This window comes from Hyla sarda, chromosome 8, assembly GCF_029499605.1.
Source record: "Hyla sarda isolate aHylSar1 chromosome 8, aHylSar1.hap1, whole genome shotgun sequence".
Classification (NCBI taxonomy): domain Eukaryota; kingdom Metazoa; phylum Chordata; class Amphibia; order Anura; family Hylidae; genus Hyla; species Hyla sarda.
In genome coordinates, this window is record NC_079196.1 from 85,509,728 (window position 1) to 85,534,803 (window position 25,076).

The following is a 25,076-nucleotide window of genomic DNA, read 5'->3' on the forward strand; positions in this document are numbered from 1 at the left end:
CTACAATCTTCCACAATATGACAATATGTTTGCTAGCAGCGGGACCCAGCAAAGAAGCAGCAGCGGTGACATCATGAAGCTCTGCCCATGCTCCAAGTTGGCCCCAGAACAGAAGATACGGCAGAAGATTGCAGGAGAACAGAAGCATGGAACAGGACCAGGTAAGTATGCACCTGCAATACCTGTCTGTACCAACAGGTGAAAATGATGAAATATTTCCTCTAAATAGCTTATTCCAATAATACAATAAACTTTTACAGAGTGGAAAAAGTTGCTCAAGAAGTTGTAAACTTTATATGAGCATCATGCTGTGTAATACAAAGATTCTGAGCACAGAAAGGGGCATAGTTTAAGAAGTTTTCTTGTTTTTCTGTAAATAAAATGTAATCGTGGCACAGTATCATTTAAGTTATGTGACTTTATAATATACACTTACTCTAACAAAATAATGCACACAGACATAAACATCTGAATGCAAAACTTGTATTGTACATCTTGGTGAGAGATTGCTGACTGCTTGGCTTGCCTCTATGACGTAGTCGAAGACATGTTGCCCAGCTGACACACTTTAAAAGGGGACACAACATAGGATGATTATTCAAACGAACTGCCTACCAACTAAGCTATTCTGACCAAGCTAGTGTCCTTAGAAACAAATTGGGAATGCAAATACAGTCCAGTTCGTGTATGAAGGCCTCGTGATGAGCGCTTTAATCCTGCCTTTGTTGTTAGGGTACACACTGCCCTAACTCTTCGTGTCCCTGATACTCTTATCTTCACATCACAGCCCAGATATTCAAATTAACAGCTCAGCATTTTTTGTGCAGCATATCCTGCGGCCACATGTGTTGACCGGCATGGCAAAGCTTTCAACTGGCAAATTTCAGCAGGATAATGCTCATCCACATACGGGATGGGTTTCCTAGGAATGTCTTTACCAGATTGAAGCCCGTCCTTGCCAAAATATATGGCCAGTCGAGCATTTATGAGACCAGCTGAGAGGCTAACTCCAACAACATACATATTTGCAGGATCTATAGGCCCAGTTGCAACATCTGTATGGAAATGTGCTGCAGGATGCTATATGGAACCTTTATGCCTTAAGGCCCAAACATATACATTTTTGTATCCATGCTAGAGGTGGCACAGCAGGGCACTAGAGCCTCCTTTTGATTTCACAGTTTTCTCCAATAAACGTATCATCTTTCTCGAATATTTTAATTATTTACATATATCACCATTACCTTCACACATATAAAGTTTCATTTGACTCCAACAACTCCTTTTTGGTGCATTCTTTTAAATGTGTACTTTGTGGTTGCATTCAATAGATTAAAATATTCCTTTTTAATTCAATAGACGGAATACCACACAGACAATTCTATTCAATCCTGTAGGAATTAATAAATCAGCACATCTCTCTCCTTTCCTAGCAGTTTGATACAATGTATCAGTGAAGGTGAGTCCAGGCTGGTTTTAACATATAGGATTGCCTTAATTGGGTAGAATTGCGTCTACATTTCAGCTATGAGCAGTACTAGGTCTGTACAGGTTTTTTAGCCAATGGATTTATGAAGCACACCCATTCTCTCATTGGTCCTATCGATACAGGACTAAGTCTAAAGAATATTGCCTACTTCCATTTGCTCTATCTACCGCTATATAAAAAATTACGTGTCATATTAATGAAAAACTGTTTCTATGAGAAAATAACTTAGTTGCTAATTGCGATACAGGATTTTGTTCTCCGATCCAAGGACTTTTCAGCATGTGACCTGTAACATCTTTATACAACATTACATGTAGTGATTTATTCAATTTTGTACCCAATGATGCCTATGTCTGAATATGGAGGATTACCATTTTTTCTTTGGAACATTGCTATGCTGGATTGCTTTGAATTTTTTTTGTATGATATAGTTTTGAAGGAAAACATCCTGTTCTTAGAAATAATATTTGAAAGCATACTTTCCAATAAACATTTTATAAAAGGTGACATTTACATTACTAGTAATGATACATGCAGTGATCTCACAAAGGTTTAACTGTACAAATCAATGATGGATAACTTATCTAACACATGCCCTTTTCTGTGAATCTAAAGGTCAGTGCCAACAGATGATTTACAAGCATTGCGTGATTTTGCATGGAGCAGTATATAGAAATATTGTATACAGTCTTGAACAAGGTTTCCTACCAAGCTTCAGCAGGTGTTGTGCCTTGAGTCTGGGAAATCAAGGCAGTTAAACAATTTTGACATGCACATCGAATTCCCTTGAGTTATGTAGATAGAAGTTCTTAAGGTAGATAGGTAGATAACATTTACCGGAGTTCCCCAATGGTGATATCACATAAAAAATATTGCTTATATATGTTACTAAGTTATGCAAATGGATTTACATGCCTTTTTTTTGGTTTAGTATCTGTATTTGGTTTACAAATCCTTCTGATCTACTTGGATCTACTTGCTCACTCTTTTTGACATCCACTTCTCAGGAAGGGGCATATCTGAGGCAAGCACTGAGCCCACAATTACTGCATGCACTCAGTTCCTCATTGAGTCTGCTTTGCTGTGCTGGGTCTCTTCATCCAATCATTGCAGACTGCTCTGTAACCCCCTCCTCTCTGTTTTCATACAGGAGTCTGATCGATAGACGAGACAGGAGTGAGCACAGAGGAGTGCTAGTCCCGCCCTCACTTATTCGACTTTGTCCCAGCCGGTCCTTCAGCTGGGACAAAGATAATGCTGCAGCCGAACAGGATTATGTTCTAAATGGTATGGACTTTTATTTATAGGCCATGATTTCTAGGGGAAAAAATGTTTATGACGAAAATTAGAAAGTTTAATGTTTTGCCAAGATGAACAACACATAAAACATTTTCTTATCTGACAGTGTCCATACAAGGTGCCCATATACTTTATACTAAAGTCATCAGAACCCACCACCAGCAGGTTCAGACAACTGTTTGTGTTTGGTTGCCTCCCGACTCTTTAACCAACAGATGATATCTGTAGAAAGATGGGTTGTGCGCGTTTGGTGTTTGCAGCTCAACCCTTTTATTCTGGGAGGGGAAAACTGGCATTGGAGCTGAATGGCCATAGAAGAAACATTTGGGAAGGTCAAGAGAGACAGTTATTGAAAATGTATGCCAAACTTTGGGAATATTATCTCTCTGTTTATTGTTATAGAATAACTATCGAACAAGTTTGATGCAATAAATGCTTATAACAAAAACTGTACCACCCCTTTCCCTCTTTTTTATTGCCCTTGAAGTTTTTACTTTCTTTACGGCTAAAGGCTAAATAGACATGAATGATGGACAGCAGGGTTATGGGAGTCACAGGATTCTTCTGAATATTACAAGAAGAAAACCCGAACCCTTATTGTAGCTAATTTCTTCTTCGATTTAGAAGCCAGAAAAGCTCTTTCTTGGCAGCCAGCCACTCGCTACTAGCTTAATTTTTGTAATTTTTATGCCACTCTACTCGACAGATGTTTATCTAAATCATCGAAATCTTTGTCTTTTCCATTTTGGACACTTTTAGTATTAAGTGTCACTACCAGAATAACAATGTAGATTAAACGTTAATGAAACTTGTAAGGTAATATAACTACTTCCAGATGTTTATCTGTGCGGTTATAAATTTAGAATACTTTCTGTTTTCTGCATTTATTACCATTTGCTTTGTTTCTCAGATTTTTCACCAGAGGCAGATACAAACCCTATTAAAGTCATACGCAACTGGAAAAGCTATTCTAATGTTACTAATAAATACTAATTTTTTAACAGCAATTCTACCAGCTGCAATTTGTATCCATGTACAGCATATTGATAAATAAGTACCGTACGAAAGGGAAATGACAAAGTAAATTATTTTTCCATACTCCTTAGGCCCCTTTCACACTACAAAATTACTCAGTTTTAAAGAGTACCTGTCATCATCTAAACTTTCTCTGATCCCCCTTCCCATCTGTCCCTTTCTCTAACTATGCCTATCCCTGTGTTTATTGAGGTTTAAAACGCTGTGGAAATACCTTTTTTCATGCCTCTTCATTAGCTCAGGAGCACTGACTTTCTGAAGGGTGGAAGGAGGCGGGTCCCGGCAGGCATGATGTCACATGAAGCTTGGCTGGAACTCTGCTTCTGCCAGTCTTCCTGTATGCTGCTCTCCCTCTGCAGCAGTGTTTCCCAACCAGGGCCTCTCCAGCTGTTGCAAAACTACAACTCCCAGCATGCCTAGACAGCCAACAGCTGTCTGGGCACGCTGGGAGTTGTAGTTTTGCAACAGCTGGAGGCACCCTGGTTGGGAAACACTGCTCTGCAGTGTGCATACAGACTAAGTACAAGGGAGGGACGGCAGCCTCTCTCTCTCTCCTGTGTCTCTCTGCACTAAAAAGTCAATGCTGAGAACCAGGGGCTGAGGGAGCAATTACACAGAGCAGGGAGTGCAGTGAGATAATACAATGTATAAGATAACGTGTGGTGAGGGGCAGGGGGGAGGGGGAGGTGACTGGCTGTTATATGAGAGGCATGTGCAGGCTTGTAGCTCACAGGCTGGGAGCGAGTCCTGAGCTGAGAGTACTGAACTTCCGGTGGAAGGACCAGAGCCCTTTCATCATTAGTCCTAAAAGCTGTACACTTACTATGAAAAGCATAGGCTGCTTGCAGACCAGGCATAGAAGAGTGACCCCTAGTGGCCAAAAGTATAAAATGAAAAAACTGGTATAAATATTAATATTTTTTTAATGAAGATATATTACAATATCTCTTCAGTAATGATTATGAACAACATATTAAAAGTTTTTGTTGATGACAGGTACTCTTTAAAGATCCGTTCGAAGTTCCGTCTGGAAATCGGCTGTAAAATGGCAGTTAAAAAATCCTATACGGCCGTTAGAAAATCCCAGAAATAGCGTATGCACTAATTCTCCCGTTACTATCGCCAGTGACAAAATAACGGCCGTTATTAATAACAGGCGATAACGGGTTAAAACGGTTATTAGAAAAATCAAATAGACTATAATAGGATTTTCTAATGACCGTATAGGATTTTGTAACTGCCATTTTACAGCCGATTTCCAGACAGAACTTCGAACGGATCTTTAAAACTGAGTAATTTTGTAGTGTGAAAGGACTAGGATCTTTATGAGAAAATCAGAACATCAGAAATATTGCCCTAAGAGGTTATGATTCCTCTCTCTCTTTTGGCCATACCAGACCATTTCCTTGGATACTACAAAGCTCTGGCAGAATTAAAACCTTTAGCACTGTAACTATATAGCCAAAGTGATGTCAACTTCTCCTATAGATGATAGGAAACTGCAATAGGGCTCAGAATGGACTGCTTTTCATATCCATTTTCCTATGCCATGTTAGGACCGATTTAAAGGGGTACTCTGTTGGAAAAAAAAATGTTTACAAATCAAATGGTGCCAGAAAGTTAAACAGATTTTTAAATTACTTCTATTTAGAAATGGTAATCCTTCCAGTACTTATCAGCTGCTGTATGCTCCAGAGGAAGTCGTGTAGTTATTTCCTGTCTGACCACAGTGCTCTCTTAAAGCAAAATTCAGGTCATTGAGAACATGGAATTTTAGAATACCAGGTACATAAAATCATTCATACTTCTGTTCAGGAGGAATGTGTGGAGAACGGTTTGCTGCATGACGGACATCAACAGATGCCAAGAGACCCCAAAGTTTTTTTTGGGGTCCGTTGGGTTTCTGTCTGTTTTCCATAATTTAGCAGGCTTCCAATGGAACACAAAAACAATATATGAATTTAAATGTCTATGATGGAGGCCCTAAATACCAATGCGAATATAGCCTTACATAAACAACCTAGGACTCATTTACATGACATTTTGTGGTATGTCGCTGGCATATTTCAGGACACAGACAACAAATTATGCCAACATTACCATGGCATAACGTGGTAGGTCAGTTGACTAGTGACTGTGTTTAGTCTGTTTTATGAACTTGTATTTTGTGTGTGTGTGTATTTTTTTTTTATATATATATTTATTAACTTTTACAATGAGTTTACAAAGAATTGACAGGAAACATCTCCTGATGCGTAAATGAGACAGTCATAGAATACCATAATAATAAGTAAAGGCATCAACATCCAACATAGAAAAATAAACATCAAACATCACCAGGCCATGCAAGAGATCCGTCCAAGGACTGTCACAATTCGGGCAGGCCTCAAGCCTATCCGGTCTCTCCGGAGTCTTAGGTAACATGAACCCATACAAGGCATGATGCATCACTTTAAACTGGGTCTCCCTCCAGTTTTTCCCTATCACTGCCACCCTAATCCTACTCCAACCCTCCAGAATAGGTTTTCCCAGGTCCGAGACCCCTAACTTGGATTCCCAATACCTAAAAAGGGATGCAGCAGAAGCTTCACCACCTTTTCTCTTAATACGCCAGTACAAATAAGATAAAGAATGGATGTTGTCAGAAGTGGTAATGAGAGCGTCAAAAGATGAAGGGCCCTGGATCACTCCAACTGCGCGCAATCTAGCCGTCAGGAAGGCCTTCAACTGACTATGCTGTAAAAATTGCATATTGCCTATCGGATACATAGCCTCCAGTTCTGACAGCTGCAAATATCTAGGTTCAGATGAATGGAGCAGATGCCTCACCTTCTCCACCCCCGCCTCCCTCCACCTTCGAAATAGAACATTTTGCCTCCCCATCAGAAATTCTGGGTGCATCCACAAAGGCATATCCTTGCCTATCAAAAAGGGTAGGCTCATTGCGCCCCTACCTGCCTTCCATGCGGCAATAGTATCCCGCAATAGCAGGCTCTGTTTAACAGATCGAGGAAGAGCGGAGAAACGGGTGTGAAGAAGCGAGGCTGGCGAGGCCGCCTCCAGCGGTAGTACGGAGTACATGGAGGTGCCCTTCATCCAGTCTATACCATGCTGGAGCAAACAGGCTATATTATAATGTCTGATGTCAGGAAAATTCAGGCCTCCCTGTTCCCTTGGGAACATTAATTTCCGAAGAGAGATCCTCGTCCATTTCCCGGACCATAGGAATTTGGTAAATGCGGAATTCAATTTAGTAACGTCCGCGTGTTTAAGCAGTATCAGAATGGTCTGCATCGGATACAGTAATTTCGAAAGACTCATCATTTTTAGTAAATGAACCCTTGCCAGAAAGGGAAGAGGGAGCGCCCGCCACCTATCCAATTCCATCAAAATTTTAAGTATCAGCGGGGGATAATTAAGTTTGTAAAGAGTATTAGGAAGACTACCTATATGTATACCTAAGTAAGTAATCTGTTGATAAGTGACGGTAACCGTGGCGCTCTGTCTAAAGCTCTCGTGATGCTTCGTCACCCCACTAATGTCCAGCAAATGACTCTTGGATCTACTGATTGCAAACCCTGACTCGGTACCAAAATCTGCAATCACTGCAAGGAGCCCGTCCAGATCCCGCATCGGCCGCGACAGGAACAATAGGATGTCGTCTGCAAATAACACCGCGTGAAGAATAGTGGTACCAACCCTAATTCCTGCCACAACCGACGCAGAATCCAGTACCCGCGCCAAAGGCTCCAGCGCTATATTTGAACAACAGGGGCGACAAGGGGCAGCCCTATCTGGTAACCCTCTGTAGCAAAAAGGCTGGAGACAAGAAGCCAGGGATCGATACCCGCGCATACGGGCTGCTATAAAGGGACAAAAGATAATTCAAAATGATTCCTGAAAAGCCCATTGCACCCATCACCCGCCACAACCACTCCCATCTCACACCATCAAAAGCCTTGGATGCATCAAGGGATAATATGGCCGGCGATGGGTGCAAATCCAGGTGAATATTAACATCGTCAAGCACTGCTATCACCTTCCTAATATTAGACACCGCCGCTCTACACCTCACAAACCCCACCTGAGCTGGCCCAATCAACCTCGGCAGGATAATCGCTAAGCGGTCCGCCATCTCCTTTGATAGTATTTTCAGGTCAACATTGATCAGTGATATGGGACGGTAGCCATCTGGGGAGTGAATATCCTTGCCAGGTTTCGGCAGAACCTTTATGTGGGCTATGTTCATGGCCTGGGAAATAGGCAGGCCCTCCAGGTATGCATTAAAAAGATCCAGCAAGGTGGGAGATATCTCAGATGAGAGAACTTTATAAAAGTCACCGTAAAAGCCATCCGGGCCAGTGACAATTCCTCTCCAGTAATCGGGAAGTTGAGCCTTTCTAGCTCATCCTCGGTAAGTGAGGGGAGGTGGGCCTCCCCTATCCAATCCCTAGTTTGCAGCGCTGAAGGAGAGGAAGAGCTATAGAGATCCCGGTAATAGTCAGCTAATATCTTAACCACTTGTCGAGGATCAGAGTGAGATTGTCCCCCTCCATCTTTAAGAGACACAATACTGGACTGTTTATATGGGCCTTTAGCAAAGTGCGCCAAAAGCTTACCTGGTTTATTGCCATATCTAAAAAGGGTTGCATCTAAGTAGGACCTATTAACCTTCTCTCATTGATCTATAAGGCCCTCATATTCTGTCCGAGCCAATCCCCATTGTATTCTGTGAGAGTCCATGGGGTCAAGTAAGAATCGGGAATAAGCCTGTCGTAATCGGCCACCCACCTCCCCGAGCTGTGTCGCCAACTTCTTCCTATGGGACGCTACATATGCAATTATTTTCCCACGGATGACTGCCTTGGCTGCCTCCCAATAAGCTTGTGGGCCTACGTCAGTGGAGTCATTTTAATCACTTAATCTTGCCACCACCCACGTAACCTGTCAAGAAATAACTCATCCCTAGAGAGCCCCCTTGGAAAATGCCAAATATAATCCGCACCTCTAGCAACCCTGTCCTCACAAGCAAAAAGCAAGGGGGCATGGTCTGAAATCACTAGATCTTCTATCACATGTTTAGAGATCCTCGAGGTCAAGGACGAAGTAGTAAAAACATAATCGATCCGTGACCATGAGTTCTGCGCATGCGAATAATGGGAAAATTCCCTAGAGTGAGGATGCAGCAGCCTCCAAGAGTCCATGAGTCCCAAATGATCAGCCCACGGAGCCAAGGTAAAGGGTACCCTGGAGAGTTGAGATATTGAAAGAGGACGCGTCCGCCGCCTATCCTCAAGCGGATGAATTACCCCATTGAAGTCCCCGGCCACAATTTTATCGGGTACAATACTTTGCTGTATGTGATCTGTCACAAAATGGAAAAAAGAAGCCGGCCGTTCATTCGGGCCATAAACATTAAAGAGATCGTACTCCCCAGAGGGCATACAGACATGAAGCCCGCATAGCCGACTTTCATCATCCCTGAACTGTAAGATAATGTGGAAGGTAAACTTCTTGTGGAACAATATAATAACTCCCACTTTGCTCCCCACTGCCGGGGATCCGTGAACCTCCCCCACCCAACTCTTCCTCAACCTGACTAAATCTTCACATTGTAAATGTGTCTCCTGTGGCATTACAACATCAGGAGAGAAGCGTTTCAAGTGCCGCAGAATCATATTCCGCTTATGGGGTGACCTCAAGCCCTTAACATTCCATGATATCAGTAGCATATTAATAACAGCCAAAAAAACAGGCATTCATGACCAGAAAAGTACAAGCAAGATATTTGTGTAAACGTGTGACATGTATGCACAGCACAGCGAAGATACAAAACAGTTGAAATACAAAATCCTTCCCCTCCCCAGCTACAACCCCCAACCCTGAAGCAAACAAAAATCCCTCACCCCTCATCCTCGAGCTGGAAATCACCATATCCCCATGAGTTTCCATCGCCCACTTGACTTGACTTTTTTCCACACCATCAGAAAAACCGCCACAACCAACATACCAAACATGAGATCAACATTAATCAAATTCCCCGCAAGCATAGGAAACCCGCAGTAATTAAGAGAACCCCCCCTGAAGAAGATGCACACACAGTGCAACCCTCTCCCCCCCACCCCACTAAAGCAACTCCAACAGCAACCGTATAAGCGAAAAACCTTGCCCCCATCAACCCCGACCATGACAATATACAGGGTCAGTCGGTCGCCGGGGGTGTACTGACAAACGGAAAAGTGAAAAAGATTGAAATATATATATATATATATATATATATATATGTTTTTATAATTATTATATAATATTACCCCCACCTCCCTTTTCCCTCCCCCCCTAGCATACCCCCCCCCCCCGAACCAACAACTACAATCAAAAATCCCCCCCCCCCCCATAACACTATGCAGGAGCCTACTACACAATGAGCACCTAACTAAGGCCATTCACTGCAACCCCCCCCTCCCCCAAAAATGAAGAGTGCCAACCCCACCCCAGACCACCCAACTAGAGACAGATAGCTTATCGCGCCTGACATCACTGTGCAGGAGAGGGGGGGAAAAGAAAACAGTTCACTGAGCAAATAACCACCAATCCCCCCCCTAACTGTACGCATGGGACCGTACTATCCCAGGCCCACTTGAAAACCATGAAAATAAAGTCAGAAAGGATATTTTGCAGTCCAACGGCAAACGCCGGTACCACCTTCTTCACCTCCAGTAGCTGAGACCTTCACCCATTACCTCTATCTGACAGGTGAGCGGAGCGTTGTTCCTTAGGGGATGAAGTCCAGTCATCCATCTCACTATGCGAAGGAGGAGGAATAAAATCCACAGCTGCAGCATTCAACCTTGTTATAGAGGAGCCGTGTCCCCCTCTCCCCGTCCCCGAGCGATTACGAGGCAACGGATCAAGAAGATCAGAGAGTCCTACTTGAGCCTCCTCCACAGGTAGGTATCCATCTTTCCATCACTACGATACACACTCGCAAAGTGGCCGGATAAGTGAGCGCGAACCGCACATTGCGTCTGAACAATGCAGAACAGACCGGGGCAAATAGCTTCCGTCTCCTGGCCACATCGGCCGAGTGGTCCCCAAACAGCAGCAATTTATGTCCATTTAGTAACACTCCCTCTCGCCTGCGTCTGAATGCTCCCAAAATGTCTGATTTATCTGTAAAGTCCAGGTAGCGGACAATAACTTGTCTGGGCCTGGGTCAGTGCTGCAAAGCAGGGGGTACCCCAGGGTCCGGTGGTGCCCGCATGTCAGGCACCAAGCGGTGAGCTCGTTCAATTCTACAGCGGTGCAGCAAATTAAGCAGTTGGGGAATCACTGTCTCAAATATAAGCCGGAGATCTTTAGCAGGTACCGACTCCGGAATGCCCACAATCCTCAGGTTATTCCTGCGGGACCTGTTTTCCAGGTCTTCTATTTTGTCCCACAGTTTTTTGTAGTCAGCCTCTAGGACACCAGTGCGCACCGCCAAACCATCAGTAGTGTCCTCCACCTGCATCAATCGCCCCTCTGCCTCCGCTATGCGGCCTCCCCGAGTGTTCACCTCCTCCTGTAACGACTTTAGGGACGCCTGTATCAAAGAAGCCACCGCACCCTGCAGGTTAGTGGACAGGTGTTTTGCTACCTCCACCGCTAGGCGGGCATAATCAATAGCGAAGGAGTCTCGTTCCTCACCTCTGTCAGAATGTGCAGTCTCTGAGCGAGCAGGGGAAGTAGCACGGCTGGAACACGGAGAGTCCGCCATGTTGTCCTCCCCCTCATCGCGTTTGGGAGTCTTGGTGAGGCATCTGTTGCGATTTCTGTTCCCCATCCTCAGAAGGTACTTGTCCATTGAAGGTTCCTACAGCCAGAGGAAAGTCCAGGGTCCTGATAACGGGCACTTTGACCAGTATACTGAAGTTGCAGCAGGGTTAGGCGCGGAGCTCAGGTCCGGAGCGTCCTCACCGCATGGTGCCGGAACCGGAAGGGTCGTGTGTGTATTTTTAAGTGTAGCTGGCTTTCGAGTAACCCCCAAAACATAGATTGAGGCAGGAAATAAATGAAATGTAGTCAACTAGTAGATTATATTCAGTCCATTAAAGTCAATATCCATCCTACGAGCCATAATATATGTCCGAATATCTTTTTGCTGGTATACACCTATACTAGTTATGTGAAATAAAAACGAGATGTGAATGGGGCATTAGTGACATAATTAGCTATTGCTATGTAACTCTTTCTCATGTTAAGTGGTGAGACCAAGTAAACATAGTTATGGAGCTTTACGGTAGGACTCTATGTATGTGTTTCTGTGTATACAGGGTGGGCAATTTATATGGATACACTTTAATAAAATGGGAATTTTATTAAATTTTATAACTTCCTGTTTGTGGCACATTAGTATATGTGAGGGGGGAAACTTTTCAAGATGGGTGGTGACCATGGCGGCCATTTTGAAGTTGGCCATTTTGAATTCAACTTTTGTTTTTTCAATAGGAAGAGGGTCATGTGACACATCAAACTTATTGGGAATTTCACAAAACATCTTTCATCTAGGAATGCTTGGACCTGACACCCATAATGTGGTGGTGCACCATCTTGCTTACATTATGGGTGTCAGGTCCGAGCATTCCTAGATGAACAGTTTCCTGGAAAGTGGATTGGTCGTTGTGGGCCAGTTGAATGGCTCCCAAGGTCTCCCGATCTGAACCCCTTAGACTTTTATGTTTGGGGTCATCTGAAGGCAATTGTCTATGCTGTGAAGATACGAGATGTGCAGCACCTGAAACTACGGATACTGGAAGTCTGTGCTAGCATTTCTCTTGCGGTGTTGCTATCAGTGTGTGAAGAGTGGGAGAAGAGGGTTGCATTGACAATCCAACACAATGGGCAGATTGAACACATTTTATAAGTGGTCAGAAAATTGTAGATAACTCATGAAAGAATAAAGTTACATTAAAACCAAGCACATCATTGTTTTTCTTGTGAAATCCCCAATAAATTTGATGTGTCACATGACCCTTTTCCTATTGAAAAAACAAAAGTTGGATTCAAAATGGCCACCATGGTCACCACCCATCTTGAAAAGTTTCCCCCTCATATATACTAATATGCCACAAACAGGAAGTTAATATCACCAACCATTCCCATTTTATTAAGGTGTATCCATATAAATGGCCCACCCCGTACATTGATTTAGTAGCCTAAATATCAATCATTGTATTATTTGCGAAATGAAATGTTACTTATTGACTTCCTTGAAACCTAACCTAAATGACTACAGCCTGGCAATACAATTTCAATAGGGACATTTTCAAACTAAGCACTTCCTTAACTTAGCAACAAATGTTAAAACCTCAGAATGCATTATACTTTGTATGACTATGAGTTCTTTAATATATTAGGGATTACAAAAGCTAAACACATTTAAGAACAAGTGAAAATAACTATTTTCAGAACGACATCAGCAGAGTATCCTGCTGCATGCTGTGAAACGCTGTACTTCAACTTTTAGCCCTTGAGATGATGAGTCACCATTTACCTTCGCGATCCCACAATATCAATTAAATCATGAGTGGGCTGATGTCAGGAATGGATAGATGAATATGCTTGAAGAAAGAATAATCACTGGACTGGAAAAAACATATGTTTAATCACTATATCACAACTAAAGCCATTACATCTATCCATTCATGCATGCGATTTCTTATTGGCAACTATAATTATTGTATCTTAATATGCATCTATTACCTTAAGAGCGTCACTGACAAACGCTCTTTATTCAATTCATGCTGCACTTTCCACTGCCTTGTTACAAATTGGAGAACAAGAATAGAATGACACTTCATTGGTAATGTCAGCTGAGTGGCACAGCGCGGGTCAATGGCACTCCCCACGTCCTAACACTGGTGCTCTTTTCTAGACAGAGTTTCTAATTAAGCAGGTTGATTAAAAAGTTGGCCACAAGTTCGATAACTATTAACGAGGCAATTAAAACAAGGATGGTAATTGGAGACAAAGAAAAGTGATCTGAGAATTAGATCCTTCCCAATTGTATTTTGGGTCAATTACTTAGACTTAGTGCCTCAATGATACAGCAAAAGTAAGTACAGAACTCTGATGCATGTGTCCTCCCTGCATAGCACATAGTACATGAACTGTAATTAGGTATGGGATTATAATTACATCTGCAATTTTACTAAAGATGCAAAGGAAGTTCCTAGTATTCCAGATTCCAAAAACATTTTCCTCTATAAAAGATTAACTAAAGCCCTTGGGATGTAATGTGAAGAATGTCAACAATATAAGTAACATAGTTTATAAAGTTGAAAAAAAGACAAGAGTCTATCAAGTTCCTTTGAATCCTCCTGTGTTGATCCAGAGGAAGGCAAAAACCTTCTATGAGACTGATGCCAATTGCCCCATAAAAGAGGAAAAATTCCTCCCTGTCTCCAATATAACAACCAGAACAAATCCCTGGATTAATGTTCTATACCAATAAATCTAGTATTTATAACCTGTAATATTAAATTTTTCCAGAAAAAAACAAAAAAAAAAAAAAAAAACATTCAAGCCCTGCTTGAACTTGTTTATCAGCACAGACATCACAAAATCATATGGCAGAGAGTTTAATAGTTTTACTGCTTTTACAGCAAATAATCTCAGTCTGTGATGATGGTGTACCTGTACGTCCTGAGTACGCTCCCGATCTATAACGCAGGGCCACGGTGTGGCCCCGCGTCATAGCGGGTCGGGCCCGGCCGGGACCCGTGGCTAATAGCGCGCGGCATTGATTGCGGTGCCGCGCGCAATTAACCCTTTAGACGTGGCGTTCAAAGTTGAACGCCGCGTCTAAAATGAAAGTGAAACCATGCCGGTTAGCTCAGGGAGCTGTTTGGGATAGCCCCGGCGAAATCGCGGCATCCCCAACAGCTTACAAGACAGCTGGAGGATCCCTACCTGCCTCCTCGCTGTCCGATCTCAGAATGACTGCTCAGTGCCTGAGATCCAGGAATGAGCAGTCATGCGGCAGAATCATCGATCACTGGTTTCTTATGAGAAACCAGTGATCAATGTAAAAGACCAGTGTGTGCAGTGTTATAGGTCCCTATGGGAGCTATAACACTGCAAAAAAAAAGTGGAAAAAAAAGTGAATAAAGATCATTTAACCCCTCCCCTATTAAAAGTTTGAATCCCCCCACCTTTTCCCATAAAAAAAAACTGTGTAAATGGAAATAAAAAGAAACATATGTGGTATCGCTGCGCGCATAAATGTCCAAACTATAAAAATATAGCGTTAATTAAACTGCACGGTCAATGGAGTACGTGCAAAAAAATTCCAAAGTCCAAAATAGTGCATTTTTGGTCACTTTTTATATCATGAAAAAAATGAATAAAAAGTGATCAAAAATTCCTATCAATGCAAAAATGGTACCGCTAAATACTTCAGATCACGGCGCAAAATATGAGCCCTCATACCGCCCCATACATGGAAAAATAAAAAAGTTATAGGGGTCAGAAGATGGCAATTTTAAACGTATACATTTTCCTGCATGTAGTTATGATTTTTTCCCGAAGTACCACAAAATCAAACCTATATAAATAGGGTATCATTGTAATCGTATGGACATACAGAATATAGAGGTGTCATTTTTACCGAAAAATTTACTATGTAGAAATGAAAGCCCCCAAAAGTTACAAAATTGTGTTTTTTTTCCAATTTTGTCTCACAATGATTTTTTTTCCCCATTTCGCCGTAGATTTTTGGGTAAAATGACTGATGTCATTACAAAGTAGAATTGGTGGCACAAAAAATAAGCCATCATATGGATTTTTAGGTGAAAAATTGAAAGAGTTATGATTTTTTAAATGTAAGAAGGAAAAAAACGAAAATGCAAAACCAGAAAAACCCTGGGTCCTTAAGGGGTTATCCAGAAATAGAAAAACAGAGATAATTATTTTCAAAAACCGCTCCATGTCTGTTTCCAGGTTGGGTGTGGTTCTGCAGCTCTATTCCATGAAGTGAATGGAGCCAAGTTGTAATACTACACCCAACCTGGAGACAGACAGGGAGTGGTTTTTGAAAGAAATTAGCTTTTTTCCTATTCCTGGATAACTCCTTTAAGACAGATACCGACACACAGATCAGGATGCAAACACTCTCTTATGTTCTGATGAAGGTGGACAAAGAAATCTTGCATATGTGTTGAAGCGGGGTGAGAGGGGAGGAGTCTGTTGGTACAGGTGGGGACTGTTGTGAAGGAAACTTCATTGTAAAAATTCTGGAGGCGGTGAACTCCTGAAAGTTGGTGGGCCTCTTCAAAGCGCATCATACAGGATTGTATAAGAGGGCTCAGAAGTCGCGGATAAGGCAGCATAGTCAATCTTCTTATATATTGAGGTTAAGGTGCCTGATTCAAGGTAATTATGTGGGTCAGTCACGTAGGTATCTGGTGGGCACTAGGGCTGCACGATATGGGGGCCGAAATATTGCGATTTCGATATGCAATGCGATATAATAAATAAATGGTGAAATCCCGCAATTTCATGTCCAATCTCCTCCATTTTACTATTCGCTCATTTTATGCCCACCACCCATTTCACATCTCCACATTTAATTTCTCTCTCCCCCGTCACATTCTCCCCTCATAGTAACATCTTCTCCCATCACATTTCCCCCCTATGTCACATTCCCCCCTCCCTCTGCCAAATTCTCCCCCCATATCACAATATCACATCTCACCCACCCTGTCACATTCCCTCCATCACATTCCCCCTCCCCCTGCCACATTCTCCCCCTGCCACATTATCCCCCCCATCACATTATCCCCCTCCCCCTGTCACATTATCCTCCACCATTGTCACATTATCCCCCCGTCACATTATCCTCCCCCCTGTCACATTATCCCCCCCATCACATTATTTCCCCCCCCCCCCCCATCACAGTTCCCCCCGGTAGGTAGCTTTTTGTACTGCAGCAATACACTGGGTTTCCCGGGCAGTTTTCACATCTCCCACCGGATCCGGGAAACCCAGTGTGCTTGCAGACGAAAAAGACCTTTCTCCATCAGCCAATCACTGGCTTGAGACGTGACACCACTGTGGTCAGCGATTGGCTGAAAAGGGAAATGTCCTACTAATTGTATGGTAATGAGGAGACACCAGACCACATGGAGACGAATGACATCTGCAGGGACCTGGAGTAGGTGAGCAGAAGTTTTTTTTTTTTTCTCCTGCACCCTTTTACTTAGCTCAGTGTTTTTCTACCAGGGTGCTTCCAGCTGTTGTGAAACTACTTCTACCAGCATGCCCGGACAGCCTTATTTTCTTTTTGGAACACAGAGCTCTCTGATAACATCATGACCACAGTGCTCTCTGCTGACACCTCTGTCCATTTTAAGAACTGTCCAGAGTAGGAGAAAACCCCCATAGAAAACATAAAGAAGTCGGCAGAGAGTACTGTGGTAATGATGTCAGCAGAGAGCTCTGTGTTCCAAAAAGAAAATAATTTCCTCTGTAGTATTCAGCAGCTAATAAGTACTGGAAGGATTAAGATTTTTTTAATAGAAGTAATTTACAAATCTGTTTAACTTTCTGGCACCAATTGATTAATAAAAAAAAAGTTTTCCACCGGAGTACACCTTTAATCCCCTTCTATATTGTAGTTTTCCTTCGCACTACCCCCCCCCCCCCTTCCCTTATTTAAAACAATAATCCACCCTTCTGGCCATCTTCTCTCCAAGCACGGCTGCACCCCTCCCTGTATCGGACAGAGAAGTCGACCAAGATCTCCATGAATCCAAAATGGTCCTTCCTACACCAGTTTCTGAGCCTTTTGTTCAGCTCTCTAATCTCCGTCTGCCTCTCTGTTGTGGCATGTGGTACTGGTAATATTTTAGAAAATACTACCTTGTAGGTCCTTGCCTTAAGCTTACTGCCTTAGTCTGTGCAATTATTTCTAAGAACACTCCATCTACCCCTGTTTCATTGGTGCCAATGTGCACCATGACAGATGATTGTTCTCAAGCCCCTCCCAGTTATCTGTTAACCGGATCCGTGATGTGTCAAATTCGAGCACCAGGAAGACAACACACTGTTTGACAATCCAGTCTTTGTTATGGATCGCCCTGCCTGTTCCCCAAATAACTGAATCCCCCACTGCCAGCACCTTTCTGGCCTGTCCTGCACTTCTCCTCCCCTCCTTACTGGAGCAGACACCTGCTTGCCGTCAGAGGCAGTGTCATGCTGTAGCAGTGCTAGCTCAAAACTGACATTTCCCTCATTTATACACTGGGCAAACTTGTTGGAAGTGCCAGACCCTTACTCATCTACCCCGCTTTCTATCTGTCCCAAATCTATATGCATCTTTTCCTGCCCCTCCACACCACTATCCACCCCAACCCCTCCCTGCCCCAGAGACTGCTGGCTTTGTAAGCAGTAGACTCCTCTCCATGTTATTCTTGTCTCTCAATGTTGCAAGTTGTTTATTTAGATCCCGGATCTGGGCTTTTAAATGCACCACAATGAGAGTATAGCAGAAAAAAAGATAAAAACAGAGATGATGCTATATAGTGCCATTACCCTGGTGAAAGTGGTTAAAGGTGATCCCCTTTCTGTATTGTGCTGGCAGGCACAACACTGTATGTAGCTTTAAAAATAGTACAACGTTCAGGAGCAGCTGTCCCTATGTACTAGTTCCGTTGTGGAGGGGTGAGGGACTTTAGTTAGGCAGATGTGTTGGGGTATTTCTGTCAGGGAATCCCCGTGGGATCCGACTTAAGGCTAGTATCACTTCACTGAATGAAGATGCATCAAAGGTGCAGATGTTTACTTACATAGATGTGTACAGGACTATGCGTTCCAAAAGGAGAACTACTTTCTTCTTCAGGACTTCATTTGGACCTGATGAAGAAAGGAGTCTTCTTTTGAAATGTGTTGCACTGTACATTTCTATGTAAATAAACATCGCCGTCTTCTGCACCTTTGATGCATCGTACCATCTTCATTCGGCTAAGTGCTACTAGCCTTAAGTCGGATTTTAGGGGGATTCCCTTCCAGGAATACCCCAACACATCAACTTATCTAAATGCACCACAAGCACACATCTCATACACCGATATGTCCCATCAAACAGCTGTTCAAGGATTGCCTACATAGCACAAGATGTACACTGGACTGCATTGGTAATCATGGAGGACATTGTATACTAATGGGGATACCTACCACAGAACCTAACATATAGCTATCTATAGAGACAGGAATAAATAATTAAATGCGACTATAAACTTCCAAGTCACACACTTAAACAGCACACATGAAAATGCACCCAGGGACCGTATTCCCAGTAAAAAAGAAGGAGCCATAGACTTTGCGTCTGCTCATTGTACAGAATACGTTTACTATGGGTGAAGCCGTCATATTTTTGATCATTTTCTGAGCCCTAAAGTATAACATTGTTGCAATTTACCTTCCCACTGAGGTGAAAGGTAGCCTCATCGCTGAACCCCAGTGTCCGCTTCCAAACAACCTTGCAAGTCAACACCATGCTGTCTGGTTTTACTCCTGAAGAAGGTGTAATCTTTTTGGCTTACAATGCAGACATTTTCATAATATACTCCTTACCATTATTTATGGTTCCTGTAGTTCCATACTAATCAGTCTGGTTGACTTTACTGGACTACGCTCCAACTCAGCTCAAATCCACTTTACTTTCTCTTATAAAGTTTTTGGACATCCCGCACTTTTCCTATGACAAACACTCAGTTGTTTCACCCAAAACAAAATGCTTTATATTGAGCATTTTGAGCAAATTTATTCTGAAAGTTTCTCTGTACTGTCACAAATTCCAACACAAAAAAGTTTTTTTTTTGTGCTTCAATATTGCAATCTTATGCAAAACTATGTAAGTTTGTTTCAAATTTGTCACTTGACAATAAAAGTGGTGATTGGTTGCTATGGGCAACTAGGCCAGTTTTGCTTCGATTTTCAGTTGCTGGCCATTTACCACTGATATTACTTTAACTAAAAGCCTTGATTTTTGCACCATCTTTTTGAATCAACCGGTTTAATATAGAATCATACCCATGCCTTACCCAAGTGCATTCCTTTAACTACTTCAGGAGTGAGCCAGTTAAATGGCTTTAAAAGAAGACCTGTGGTCTGAAAAGGGGGGGGGGGGGTGATCACAGGCTTTTTTACGATTTGCCGATCCGCCCACTGTTCTGGAGTTATGCAGTGTTTCAGTTCGATCTGACAGATTGCTGAATCTGTCAGATGGGCGTGCATATTTATAATTCGCTGGAGGTATGGGTGAGCTTATCTGGAGCGGGTTTATTTTTGGCGCTGCAATGTGTAGTTTTTCTTGGAGTATATAGAACTTTTTAATCATTTTTTTCTGATATATAAAGTGACCAAATAAAAAAATTTTGGAATATGTTATTTTTTTAATGTCTATGCCATTCACCATTTCATTAACAATATATTTTAATTCAGGCTGGTTTATTCTTCAAACATGTGGTACAGCATCAGTGCAGGATACAAACAACTTACAAGAGCAACGTCCGTTTTGCATGTGTAGGGCTTCTTCCGGCTCAGCCATGACTAAGAGCTTAGGCTCGAAACACGCCGGCGCTTCACTAGCTGATTTTACTGAGTGACATGTCACTTGCTGCTATGGTGGCATACCATTTTTAATGTGCACTATTAAACGTTAAGTTTTACTGGATTTTGTTTTCCCGGGAGCTGGATCCATCCTTTTTCACTTTTTCACATTTATCAGGGGAGAGCGGTTTCCTGCATCCGTGCCTCTGGACCTTACTACTAGTGCTTGTGGTGCATGAAGACTTGGTGAGCTGATCTACTACTACTCCTATTTTGTACGTATCCTGTCACGGCAGCAGTGCCAGCTGCTTTCTACATGGAATGCTGAACATATTTTAAAACTTCGGACATTTCACCACATGACAATTTCAAATAGGTTAGTTTTTTGTGTTTTTTTTTTTTTTACATTATTTTACTTGGAAAATTGGAAAAGTGGGGTGGTTTGAAATTACAAGCAATGGCTACATTACAAACATTGAACAATGCTATGCGATAGCATAGCACTGATCAGTGTTTACAGTGATTTGCTTATACAGTCTGCCTAAGGCCAAACCGCCGGCACTGGCATTTTCAACATTTTAGATAGCACTATCGGCTTTGATCACAGCATCTTATAATGGTCAATGTCAGACATCAATGATTGCGCTGATGTCCAGCATTACTGATGAGTCTTGGTTTCTGACAGCAGCTGTTTTTTCACGGGGTCAGACACCAGATCTGATGCAGTTTAGGCACGTGGACATCAGTCATAGCTAGCCTAAGGCTACGTTCATAATTGCTTCAGAAGCTCTGGTTGGGACCTCTGTAGCAGATTGCATTTAAAAACTAGGACAGGAAAACGCTAAATTATATATTTTTTCTACAAAATGACAGACAACAAACAGAAGCCTAATAGACCCCACTAAAGTCAATAGGGGTTCTCAGGATCCAATTGTGTCCTTTGTGCAGTGATTTTTTGGCTCCTTTTGAACCGAATCTGTGATGAAATGAAGTCTAAATGAAGCCTCCACAAAACCTGGTCTACCAACAGGCAGCAAACAACAAATTGAGTGAAAGATAAATCTATACAGACTCCCTGAAACTTTAAGCACATTTTGCTTCCAAATAGTCCACTAGTAAGGATCTATATAACATTACACTATGTGTATGGAGATATCCAAACAGCAGACAAGGAGCAAGGATCCAAAGAATGTTACATAAAATAAATAAAGTCATTTCTCACAATGAATATGGCAGTGCTTCATAATTACCGTATTAAGGATAAAAAAAAGGGGTTATTTTGACCTAGTCCAGAATCTCATTTAAAAAGACATAAGTGTATTTTTTTAAATACATCCACAGCAGTCACGCCCCCTCCCATAGACATGAATGGAGGTGGCGTGGTGTGATGTCACAAACACGGCCGCCTGAAGCCACCGTTCTGAAAATAAATGTTTAGAATTCTGGGGGGGGCAGAGATCATGGGGGTCCCAGATAATGATCAGATAAAATATAGGAAATGTAAAAAAAAGTGATCTTAATAGCAGGAGATGATGACATGTATCTCCATAAAAGTATATATTATATAATATAAAAGTATATATTAACTATAATCTGGACAATAGTACCGTTTAATTTACTTAGATTTTTTGTTGCATTGGGAAGTGCAAAAATAACTTTTTTATTTTTTGTATTCACATGTTTCATGTGTGTTTTCTTTGACATTATTCACAAGATTTAATTGAAATGTTTCATGTTCAAAGATCTGCAAATTCTTCACAACTAAGACAGATGTCCAATGAACAGAATGTTGCATTTTACAGCCTACAGTAGAATAAATCAGCTGCCATATGCTGACCTTTATATAAGCCACATATCTTCACTCAGTGGAATTAAACAAAGAAAATAAGTCTGCAATAAGAGTAATAGAAACAGCCAAACATGTTGTAAGGTGTTCCAAGTATGAAGTGGGCCAAGAAAGGACAACCAGTAAACCTGCAATAGGGTCATGTGTGCTTATAACTTATTGATCAGAGTGAAAAAAGGATAGTCCCTCTGGTCTGATCTCTACTGTAACACAAAGTACTGACAAAAGTTAATGCTGACAATGAAAAAAAGGTGTCAGAAAATTCATACTAGCTTGCGCATCCAATATTCAGTCATAGTGGCCCTGCTAAAAGTACCAACTATGGGCACATGAGCATCTAACCTGGAGCAGGGAACAATATAAGAAGACGGTCTTATCTGTGTCCTGTCATATTTTCTTTTTCATCATGCAGACGGCCGTGTGCATGTGTATTGCTTACCTGGTAAAGAGATAGCACCAGGGTGTACTATGGGCAAAAAACAAGTCAGGCGAGATAGTGTAATGCTGGGAAATGTCAAGTCCTGGAATTTACATAGATGTTACTTTGACAACTACCATTATTGCAGATCAAGTCTACCCACAATGACAATGATATTCCTTTAAGGCAAGGACCTCTTATAGCAGGACAATGCCCCGGCCACACTGCAAAAATTCTCCTAAATGGTTGGAGAAACATGACAAAGAGTTCATGGTGTTGACTTGGCCTCCAAATTCCCTAGAACTGGATCCCATCAAGCATTTGTGGGATGTGCTGTAAAAACTCATCCATGGAGCCCCAACTTACAGGACTAATGTCTTGGTGCCAGATATCTCAGGACACCTTCAGTGATTTTGTAGACCCCATGTCTTGATTGATCAGATCTGTTGTAGTGACTTGTAAGGCCCATGGTTTCAAATACCTTGAAACTGACCAAATTAATAATAATGTATAACAATGTTTTGAAAATTAACTGATCAAAATCAGACATTGTATTTGATTTATGGTTAAAAAAAAGTTGCACAACTTTTTGAGACAGTCAATAAAATCAAGTGATTTCTGTAACTCTCATTGAGACTTCTGCACTTGTCTCCAAGTATCTTGGCCACTTCTCATATGATACTGGTCCAGTTGTCTCAGGTGTAAAGGGTGCCTTCTCAAGACTGCAGGTTTCATCCCCTTCCACATATATTCAATAGGAATCGGATCAGGACTCGGGGCTGGTTTGATGGTCTTGAGATTTCATTGTACCCTGTACATGTTCAAGCTGCCTTCCATGCTGTTTTGTGCCAGATGCAGCAAAACAGCCAAAACACATAACCGAGCCTCCTCCATGCTTCACAGTAGGTACAGTGTTCTTTTTTTTGTAAGCTTAATTTTTGCATTTGCGAATATAAAGCTGATGTCACTTGCCAAAAGCTCCAGTATTGTCTCATCTGTCCAAAGGACATTTTCCCAGAAGCTGTGTGCTTTGTACAGATGAGACCGATGTGCTTTCCAGTGTCAGGAACCTTGATCTCAGTCACAGGCCATGGTTCCTTCAACAGGATAATGACCCAAAACACACAACTGAAAACACCCAAGAATGGCTAAGAACAAAACATTGGACTATTCTGAAGTGACATTCTACAAGCCAAGATCTGAATCCTACTGATCAACTGCAAATGGAGGCAGAAACATCCAGTCTGGAGAAGACACCCTTCACGCCTGAGACAGCTGGAGCAGTATCTTATGAGGAGTGGGCCAAGACACCGGTGGACAAGTGCAAAAGTCTCATCGAGAGTTACAGAAATCACTTGATAGCATTGACTGTCTCAAGTGGTTGCATAGCAAAATATTTAGGGGAAAAAATTTCAGGGGTCCATCATTCTTGTCCAGGCCAGTTTAATTATTTTTTGTTTTTTTAAAGGGGTACTCCGGTGCTTACACATCTTATTCCCTATCCAAAGGATAGGGGATAAGATGCCTGATCGCGGGAGTCCCGCAGCTGGGGACCCCGGGGATCATGCACGCGGCACCCCGTTTGTAATCAGTCCCCGGAGCGTGATAACGGTCGACCACAGGGCCGGCGGCGTGTGACGTCACGCCTCCGCCCCCGTGTGACGTCACGCTCCGCTCCTCAATGCAAGCCTATGGGAGGGGGCGTTATAGCTTTCACACGCTGCCGGCCCTGCGGTCAACCAGAATCAGTCCCGGAGCGAACACGCTCCGGGGACTGATTACAAACGGGGTGCCGCGTGCATGATCACGGGCGTCCCCAGCTGCGGGACTCCCGCGATCAGGCATCTTATCCCCTATCCTTTGGATAGGGGATAATATGTGTAAGCACCGGAGTACCCCTTTAAATTATTTTGTTGAACTACAATCCAAAAGCAATGCCTGATTCTCATCAGTTAATGTTTAGTAAATTGTTATTCATTATTACTTTTGTCAATTTCAAGTAATTTCAGGAAGCATTGCAGGGTTTTCTGTCTTTAACGGAAGGGTAATTTTGTCCATGTCTGTATCTTACAAGTTTTTTCCCTCATATTATTGATATCAATGGCATGATCATATAGGTATACCATGTCAATTTGTGACCATTTTGACCAATCACAGCTAAAAATATATTACGCAATATATACTCAGTACGATTGACTTACCATCCTAGCATCCCACAGGGACAAGGTCTTATCAGCAGAGCTAGTGAGCACAATGTTGGAATATGGCAGGAACTCAATGCTATTAACAGAATCCACATGGCCCCTCATGGTGTACCTGCACCTTTCACTGTGAAAAGAAACAGAAATATCCAGTTATTTTTTGACTCTCTCTCACAAAAGTTAAGTAGGGAAAACTTT

The 25,076-nt window shown here is 42.2% G+C and overlaps 1 protein-coding gene across 8 annotated transcripts in view; it reads right to left on the reverse strand.

The window, feature by feature from the left end:
* SPAG16 (sperm associated antigen 16) overlaps positions 1 to 25,076 on the reverse strand; it is a 1,122,606-nt gene that overhangs the window by 412,654 nt on the left and 684,876 nt on the right. For all 8 annotated transcript variants that reach the window (XR_008847220.1, XM_056536059.1, XM_056536060.1 and 5 more), the window contains one exon: positions 24,879 to 25,005. Coding sequence is in view for 7 of the 8 variants with exons in the window: in XM_056536059.1 (XP_056392034.1) it covers positions 24,879 to 25,005 (127 nt within the window). In the remaining variant the exon portion in view is untranslated. The remainder of the gene's footprint in view (positions 1 to 24,878; positions 25,006 to 25,076) is intronic.